The sequence below is a fragment of the Archocentrus centrarchus genome, chromosome 14, assembly GCF_007364275.1.
Source record: "Archocentrus centrarchus isolate MPI-CPG fArcCen1 chromosome 14, fArcCen1, whole genome shotgun sequence".
Classification (NCBI taxonomy): Eukaryota; Metazoa; Chordata; class Actinopteri; order Cichliformes; family Cichlidae; genus Archocentrus; species Archocentrus centrarchus.
The window spans coordinates 31,475,999-31,485,798 of record NC_044359.1 but is presented as its reverse complement, the minus strand read 5'-3'; the positions used below and the strand labels follow the sequence as shown (position 1 = coordinate 31,485,798).

Sequence of the window (9,800 nt, the reverse complement as noted above, 5' to 3'; positions counted from 1 at the left end):
ACCTCTCGACTGTAGACTTTAGTCTGTTAAATTAATAATTTAACTAAACTTTTAAGCTTTATTAATTAACTTTATTTTAACCTTTTATTTTTAACTTTATTATCTGTATTTTAATTTTTTTTACTTCCAGCCCCAACCTGTTGCGGCAGACGGCTGCCCCTCCCTGAGCCTGGTTCTGCCGGAGGTTTCTTCCTGTTAAAGGGAGTTTTTCCTTCCTACTGTCACCAAGTGCTTGCTCGTAAGGGGTTGTTTGTTTTGATTGTTGGGTTTTAACCTTTTTACTTTAACTTTATTTTAACTTTTTTTTAACTGAGCCGTTTTTTAGCACTACACTTTATAAACTAATGCTATTGAACTGTATTGTTGTTGTTATTTTGTCTTCATATGCATAAATAAATGCAAAGTAAACAAAAGAGGATTCTGTCAGTTTGTACAGCAAGAACTCATTTTATTTATAGTTGTTTATCACAGTATTTTACTGATCCTGTGAAGGTTTCCACAAAAATTGTTTTGAAATTGCATTTTTTAATACTGCAGAGCTTCTAACATTCATCATAAACCACAAATCTTCTCTCAGTCTCCACTAGGTGTCCCTAGAACCAGTCAGATTGGATCATGTGACTTAAAGTTTTTTCCGCATTGCGGCGCGCTTAGAAGCCGGTGTTACGTCGAGCCGCGTTTCCCCATCAGATACGGTTTCCCCAGCGTCTCTGCGCCGCCCACGCGGCAAAAATCGCGCGTGCTTGTTCAGCGCTCGTAACTACACCGCCGTGCTTGAGCCGCAAGAGAACTACGGACACCGTGAAAGCTCAAACAACGTGTTTCGGCGAAGTTGTCCCACTTTTTGCAAATGCGCTCCCATCAGATACGTGCGCTCTCTCTCTCTGTTTAGATGTTTATCGATAGATACTCCATATAGCCCATGCGGATAGCTCTATATAACCCAAAACTGGGTAAACACATCTTGATAGCCTAATAACAGCCATCAGATACCGTTCCCCCTGTGTTAATCTGGGGGAACATTTCCTGATGGCCCAGGGACAGCCATCAGATACCGTTCCCCCTGTGTTAATCTGGGGGAACATTTCCTGATGGCCCAGGGACAGCCATCAGATACCGTTCCCCCTGTGTAAAACTGGGGGAACGCGTCCTGATGGCCCAGGGACAGCCATCAGGAAACGTTCCCCCAGTTTAAAACAGGGGGAACGGTATCTGATGGCTGTTATTAGGCTATCAAGATGTGTTTACCCAGTTTTGGGTTATATAGAGCTATCCGCATGGGCTATATGGAGTATCTATCTATCGATAAACATCTAAACATAGAGAGAGAGAGAGAGCGCACGTATCTGATGGGAGCGCATTTGCAAAAAGTGGGACAACTTCGCCGAAACACGTTGTTTGAGCTTTCACGGTGTCCGTAGTTTTCTTGCGGCGCAAGCACGGTGCGCCGGTTACGAGCGCTGAACAAGCACGCGCGTTTTTTGCCGCGTGGGCGGCGCAGAGACGCTGGTGGGCGGCGCAGAGACGCTGGGGAAACCGTATCTGATGGGGAAACGCGGCTCGACGTAACACCGGATTTTATTGGTGGTGATCAGATTGTAAACACAGGTGTAGGTGAGTCTAGCATCGTTTTGTACACACAAAACAGTGTTCCATGATCAAACCTCACTATTTAGAGGAAGTAAAAGTCACGTTTTCCATCGGTGAACCTGCGGAAGGATCATTACTGGCTCGTGCGTCTCTCGCGCGCGGCGGCTCTGCGTCTACCCGCGCGTGAGCGGCACAGGTCAGCATCTATTTGATTCTGCAGTCAAAACATTTTACCGAACAATTCATCTCTCACGCCACATTTGCTGTCCAAACACAAACAGGCTCCCAATCAGCCTGCCCTGCTCCGTGAACAGAAAAAGACAAGACAAGCCGATTTTATTTATAAAGCACTTTAAAAACAGCAAGACCAAAGTGCTGAACAAAGAAAACAAGACAGCAGTACACAAGGGAAATGCAGATAATAAAAAAAAACACATAGGATAAAAGCAACAATAACAAACATAGTTTATCATGAATCAAATAACACAGTATAAAATAACTAGGTTAAATGAAATAAAAAATGAATGCACAACAACTAAATTCAGCATCTCAAACTTGGTCAAAAGCCAGGTGAAATAAGTGGGTCTTAAGAGAAGTTTTAAAGGTTGTCAGTGAAGAGGCCTGTCTAATATGCAATGGCAGCGAGTACCACAGTTTAGGGGCTGCCACCGCAAAGGCTCTGTCCCCCCTAAACTTCCGCTTAGTCCTCGGCACGTCCAAGAGCAGTTTATCAGCTGATCTGAGCGAGCGGGAAGGGGAGTGTAGGTGCAATAACTCAGAGAGGTACGATGGGGCAAGGAATTTTAAAATGAACTCTAAAATAAACAGGTAAACAGTGCAATGACGATAAAACAGGGGTAATGTGCTCCCTCTTACGTATTCCAGTCAAAAGCCGTGCGGCGGCATTCTGGACCAGCTGAAGACGAGCCAATGAGGACTGGTTTACGCCAATATACAAAGAGTTACAGTAATCCAGCCGGGACGTAAGAAAGGCGTGGATTACTGGTTTTAATCTTGGCGAGCTGTCTCAGGTGAAAGAAACTAGATTTCACCACAGCAGTAATCTGACCCTCCAACCTAAGACTGTCATCCATCTTAACACCCAGATTTGTGACCATGGGTTTTGCATACTGGGAAGAATATCTTGTGTTTCTTTTTTTTCTTTTTTTTTATTTATGGGAAAAGAGAGGATTGTGTTTCTCTTTTCTTGTTACATTTAAAGTAAAGAGAAAGCTGTTCTCTAAAAGCAAATATTTAAACTACTCTGACCTGCTAGAAAAGGTTTTTCAGTTTTTTATGTCTCTCAGAATTATTTTACTAATTTACTGAAACAATTTACTATAAATGTTCTCTTTGCAGTTTTAGAAAATAATGAAGGACATGCGTGCTCACAGAACGTAAAACAGGAGTAGAGCGACGAAGAACAAATTACTGCATGAAACAGTTTCATTCTAGGAGCATGTACTGAAAAACCTGTGTGAAACATGTGAAACCTGTTCTCCACACACACACTGATGAAAATGTAACAACAAAGCAGACATTTTTAATCAGGTTTAAATATCTTTAATTTCTTTTGTCCTTAAAGTATGCGCCCTATGTGTTTCCCACTGTCTGTGTTTCTCTGTGAATTTCAGTTTACTTAAAGTTCACAGTCTTATTTTGCAGGTTATGTGTTTTTGTGGGTTTCCTTTTTATTTCCCTCCTTTGTTCTTTTCCAGTCCTCATTTCTATCTGATTAAGTTTACATTTTCCTTATAGTTTCCTAACTTTGAGATAATTTGGCAGTGTTTTTTTATTAAAAATATTTTTTATCTTCATGTAATCTCAACAAAGCTCAATAATCTTTGAAAACTAATGCTACATAAACACAGATTCGTTTAGACTCTGTTTATTTGCCTTTTGACAAAAAAAAGCTGCTATGAAAATTATGCTCTCACATGTAAGTAAGTGTGCATCTTAATTTCATTGACATATAAAAGCAAACACGATCTGAAGAAAACTATTCAAACAGTGAATGAAAAGTCACAATCATCAATACTGAACCAGTTTAATAAAGAAGGAGGAGTAGCCTATTTAAGTATATTAAACAATATAATCAAAAACATAACAGCAGCACAAAAAATCTGTGTGTAAAACACAAAAAATTGTATTCACATAAAGAGATAATAAGAAAAATACTGCACCGTGATTCAGGATCACATGTATGCAAACATGTGATTTCTGCTGATCCACGTTCCCTACAGGAACAAATAAACAGATCTGTCTAGTTATTCTACTCATTCAGCAAACAAACAGAAGGTGAAACTCTGACAAAACTTTTTCTTGTTCCCAACAGACGGCTGGATATCTAAACGTAGGCCCTGCTTGCACAGCGCGACTGCTGGAGTACCTAACCTCAAAGTCTGTCTCATTCATGCGGGGACAGCAGCAGCAGAGGACGCCTCCTCCCAGGAACAGCGGGAGCAGCAGAGCCCCAGCTGATGCAGATTCTATTGTTGATTGTAAGTGGGTTGCAAAAAACACAAACGGTATAGTGGTGGTCTAGGAGATTGTAATAAACAACAAGACACCAGTAATTTATCAGTGAGAGGAACCAGGAAAGCAGGAAACCTTTTTTATGAGGTTATACTCAGTAGTTGACAGTAGCTCGATCACTCATCACGTTAATAAAGGAAACGTGAGAGGAGTTTTCTAGTATTGTTTCTAAGCTGAAACTGCTTTCTGAGGAAAATTCAGAGTTTAACAAATGCAAACAAAAGTCACATATTTAATCAAATTTATTTGGTGTTTGTACTGTAACTACTTAGGAATGCAAAGAATGAAGCTCAACAGTTTTGCCTTTGTTAAGAATATTTTCCTCCCCCTGATATGCGGTCTTTAATGCAAAATTTTGCAACTCTTGTTAGTCTAAAAACAGAACTACACAAACACAAAGTCCTCCAGACTCTGTTTATTGAGCCTATTTCACAAAGAAGAGCCGTCATGATCAGATCAAAAAAAGAGAGAAACACGATCTCACGTGCTCATAAATACAGACTTTCATTTAATACAAATTTTAGCAAACAATCATAAAGAAAAAATTCCAACAATGTGAAGAACACTGTTCAAACATCGAATGCAAATCGGTGGTATAATCATCAGTACTGAACCAGTTCAAGCGTAGTCAAAGACCTGGCATAGACTTAAAATAATGGCTGCGCTGTTGGATGTTAAGGAAGCCTTGAATTTACACAGATCCTAGAAAAACCTCTGTTTCTATAATTAACAATATAAAAAAAGTACTGAAGAAAAAATTGTTTACACATTCATACTGCAAAGATTTCTGTCTATTTTAATCACATTTCCTGCTTTATTATTCTACTTATTCAAAGAAAAAAAAAAGAGGAAGTGAAACTTTTATAAAACATTTTTCTTGTTCTCAACGGAGGGGATGCCATTTAAACGTAGGCCTTACTTAATTCATAGATAAATAAGGTATTACACAGAGCTGGGTTTGGAGTACTCAACCTTAAAGTCAATCTCATTCCTGCGGGGACAGGAGCAGCAGAGGAGGCTTCCTCCCAGTAACAGCAGCCCTGCAGAAGCCCAGCCGATGTAGAGCGAGGCTCCCATCCTTTCCCAAGCGTAGTAGAATTCACGAGTGATGGTGATGGTGGTCCAGCAGACTGGTATGAGCAGCAAGATGCCTGCAAAGATGAAGACAATTCCAGAAGCTATAGCTTCTTTGCTCTTTTTCCTTCCAGCGGACACAAAGGTGCCGCAGTTGCCCCCAACAACACCAACCATGACCCCAAAGATCCCAGCGATGATGGCGATGACGACGAGCACTCTGGCAGCCTGCAGCTCTGTTGGTATGCCCAGCACAGACTCATAAGCTTTGCACCATTGTGTTTCTGTTAAGTAGTGTTCGTAATCAAACACACAGTACTTCCACAAACCCTGTAATTTTCTCCAATTAATGAATTTCCATAAGGGGAGAGCACAGCTGATGATGCTCCCCAAAAAGCCGATGATGGCCAAGACCAAACCCAGAAGCTGTCTTCCACCAGCCTTCATCATGAATCCTTCTTGATCTCTTCAAAGAGAGAAGATGGTGTGTTCTTAAGAGCTGCAGTATTTTACCTGTGAGCAAAGAGCTGAGCAGGAAGTGGGTTTTAGGTGGTATTTATAATCAGAGGAAAAGCTGACGGTGGGTTCCTCGCTCACTAATCATGCTGTTAAAGGAGGTGACAGATTGTCTGGTGTTGCCTCTGAGCAGAAAATGGTCTCTGAGGGAAACCTGGAGTCTCAGAGGTGCATCAAAATTCACATATAATGAGGCCACACAGAAAATTCTGCATATCTGTACAGTTTCATTATCAACTCTTTATTTTATTGAGAACTTCTTAAGAAGAAGAAGAAGAAGAAGAAGAAGAAGAAGAAGAAGAAACAGCCTTTATTGTCCCACAGAGGGGAAATTTGGGTGTAACAGCAGCCGCAGTTATTATAAATATAAATAAAAATATAATAATTCACACTATTAAGAAAAGAATATATATATATATAAAATCAACAAACAAGATTAACCTTAATACTACTAATAATAACACTATATACAATGTACATGATGTGCCTGTGTGTTGAACCTTAACAGGCCGGACTATTTACAGTATATTATATATTATCCTACATTGTGTAGATTATTGTGGTTTTTGTTGGGAGCAGTGATGGTTATAAAGTCTTACAGCTGCTGGGAGGAAGGATCTGCGGTAACGCTCCTTTGCGCATTTAGGATGCAGCAGTCTGTCACTGAAGGAGCTCTCCAGCTCAGCAACAGTTTCATGCATGGGATGGGAGACCTTGTCCATCAGTGATGTTATTTTGGTCAGAGTCCTTCTGTCTCCCACCACCTGCACTGAGTCGAGAGGACATCCTAGGACAGAGCTGGCTTTCCTGATGAGCTTGTCTATCCTCTTCCTCTCAGCTGTAGACAAGCTGCTGCTCCAACATACTGCTGCATAGAAGATGGCTGATGCCACCACAGAGTCATAGAAGGTCTTCAGTAGTGTCCCCTGCACTCCAAAAGACCTCAGCCTTCTCAGCAGGTAGAGTCTGCTCTGACCCTTCCTGTAGAGCGCGTCAGTGTTATGAGTCCAGTCCAGTTTATTGTTTAGGTGAACACCCAGGTACTTATAAGAGTCCACTATCTCAATGTCCACTCCCTGGATGTTCACCGGTGTCCGTGTGGTGGGTCTGCGCCTGCGGAAATCCACCACCAGCTCCTTGGTTTTAGCGGCGTTGATCAGGAGGTGGTTCCGCTGGCACCAGCCCACAAAGTCCTGAGTCCACTGTCTGTACTCTGAGTCATCCTCACCTGTGATGAGGCCAACTATGGCAGAGTCGTCAGAGAACTTCTGCAGATGGCAGTGTGGGGAGTTGATGGAGAAGTCTGCAGTGTAGAGGGTGAAGAGGAACGGTGCCAGCACAGTTCCCTGTGGGGCCCCCGTACTGCAGACCAGCCTGTCAGAGACACAGCCCTGTGTCCTCACGTACTGTGGGTGGTCAGTGAGGTAGTCCAGTATCCACTCGGAGATGTGGTGGTCCACTCCTGACAGTTCCAGCTTGTCTCTCAGAAGTCCTGGCTGGATGGTGTTAAAAGCACTGGAGAAATCAAAGAACATGATCCTCACAGTGCTTCCAGGCTTCTCCAGGTGGGTCAGAGCTCGGTGCAGGAGGTAGATGATGGCGTCATCCACCCCGATGCCAGGCCAGTAGGCGAACTGCAGCGGGTCCAACGAAGACGACACCGTGAGGCGTAGATGGTTGAGGACCAGCCTCTCGAGGGTCTTCATTAGATGCGATGTCAGGGCTACCGGCCTGTAGCTGCTAAGATCCTTTGGATGTTTGGTCTTTGGTACCGGTACCACACAGGAGGTCTTCCACAGTTGTGGTACTTTCCCCAGCTTCAAGCTCAGGTTGAACATGTATCCCATGATGCCACACAGCTGATCTGCGCAGCACCTCAGGAGCCTGGAGCTGATGCCGTCTGGACCCGCAGCCTTTCGCACCTTGATCTTACGTAGCTCCTTCCTCACATGATAAGTTGAGAGGGACAAGATGGAGGTGGGGGATGGGGGTTGTAAGATGGAGTCCTCAGAAGTGAAGGGGGTGGGTGATGGCTGAGAGCTGAGAGGTGTGAGGTCCGAAGAAGAAGAAAGGTTGGCAGTCATTAAAGATGGTGGGGCTGACAGCAGGGGGGACTGGGCTGGGGGAGGGGTGGGTGGCTGGTCAAACCTGTTAAAGAACTGGTTCAGGTTGTTCACCCACTCTAAGTCTCCCACAACCCTAGGGCTTGGTTTGTGGCCTGAAATTGAGTTCAAACTCCTCCAAACCCCACTGATGTTGTTCTGCTGTAGCTGGTCCTCCATCTTCTTCCTGTAGATGTTTTTTCCATCCCTGATTTTCCTTCTCAGATCCTTCTGCACGGCTCTCAGCTCCTCCTTATTTCCTGATCTAAAGGCTCTCTTCTTCTCCTTCAGGAGAGCCTTTATTTCGGAGTTGATCCAGGGTTTGTTGTTTGAAAAACACCGTACCCTCCTGGTGGGCACAGTGTTTTCCACGCAGAAATTGATGTAATCAGTGATGCAGTCCGTGATGCTGTCGATGTCCTCCCCATGAGGGGCACAAAGCTCTTCCCACACAGTGGAGCTAAAGCAGTCTCTCAGAGCTTCTTCAGTCTCCTCAGACCATTTCTTCACTGTGTGTGTCACAACTGGTTCTCTGTGTACCAAGGGTTTGTACACAGGCTGGAGATGAACCAGGTTGTGATCTGAGCCCCCCAGGGGAGGCAGAGGTGATGAGCTGTATGCCTCCTTGATGTTGGCATACAGTAGATCCAGTGTGTTGGTATTCCTGGTGTGGCAGGTGACATACTGGGTGAAGGTGGGGAGAGTGGAGGACAGGGAGACGTGGTTAAAGTCCCCTGAGATCAGAAAGAGGGCCTGTGGGTGCTGTGTTTGGAGTCTGCTGGTAGTAGCATGGAGGACATCGCAGGCTGCAGCAGCGTTAGCAGAGGGCGGCACATACACAGTTATCACAATAACATGTGAAAACTCCCGAGGAAGATAGTGCGGTCTCATACCAACAGCGAGCAGTTCAATGTCCTTACTGCAGAGCGTCTCTTTGATGGTTAGATGTCTGGAGTTGCACCATCTATAGTTCACAAACACAGCCAGACCCCCGCCCCTCTTCTTACCACTCTCCTTGGTTCTGTCGGCACGGATCAAATGAAAGCCGTCCATGTTTATGTGTGAGTCCGGGGTTAGCTCGGTTAGCCACGTCTCCGTCAGGCACATGAGGCTGCTCTCCCGGTAGCTCCTTTGATGTCGCGTTAGCGCCGCCAGCTCGTCCACTTTGTTGGGAAGAGATCTCACGTTTCCCATGATGATGGACAGGATGACGGGCCTGCACCTTCTCCTCTGGCAACGACGACCTATGCCCGCACGTCTCCCGCGTCTCTTCCTTCTCAGTTCGCGGGGAATATCAACTCGTTCTGCAGGAGTAGGCACAGCGGAGCTCCCGATGGAGATCAGCTGGTCCCGAGAGTAAACAATAGGAGCGTGGCCCCTCTCGCAGTCTCCAAACATAAACACCATAAAAAGGGTAAATAAAAACAAAATTTTCCAGAAAAAAGTCTGCTCCATCATGAGGAAAAAGAGCAGAAGATACAGAAACACAAAAACACATCTAATACTAAACAAAATGAGAAAAAACACGGAATGAGTGCGGAGCTGCTGAAACTGGCTGCCTGCTCGCGCGGCGCCGGAAGAGGAGAGTTCTTTATTCACAAAGTGAATAAAGAACTCTAAATGTCTTTAGTGTCACTGGAATGTGATATTTATTCACAGCAGGTGCTCGTGTAGAGTTCCCAGGAAGAACACATGACTGCAGAGTGACTTCACTGCCAGCAGATACTTGAGGCTCATGGATTAACATGTAGCTTCCTCATATGTTGGCTCATACTCAGATCCATGTGTCTCTGTGATTCATGTTCTTCTCTGTGCTCAAATCAGATGAATTTTCAAGCACTTCTAAGTCTAAATTATTAAAGAGAACATGTGAACACCAATGTTCTCATTTCCATTTCACAACCATAAACCACACTCCAGAACTGGAAAGTTTCCTGGTGGCCTTCTGTGAGTTTTGATACATTTACGGACCTCTTAGTATCC

At 44.1% G+C, this 9,800-nt stretch overlaps 1 protein-coding gene across 1 annotated transcript; it reads right to left on the bottom strand.

Annotated features, from left to right (window-relative positions):
• Window positions 1-5,067: 5,067 nt before the first annotated feature.
• On the bottom strand, window positions 5,068-5,712 carry LOC115792272 (claudin-4-like). Its single transcript, XM_030746741.1, has one exon. The coding sequence runs from the start codon at window positions 5,647-5,649 to the stop codon at window positions 5,068-5,070; it is 582 nt and encodes a 193-aa protein (XP_030602601.1). The 5' UTR covers window positions 5,650-5,712.
• Between the last annotated feature and the right edge of the window lie 4,088 nt (window positions 5,713-9,800).

What these genes read in the sequence shown, in the direction of transcription:
- LOC115792272 (XM_030746741.1), bottom strand. Translation starts at nt 5,649, where the DNA reads ATGATGAAGGCTGGTGGAAGACAGCTTCTGGGTTTGGTCTTGGCCATC.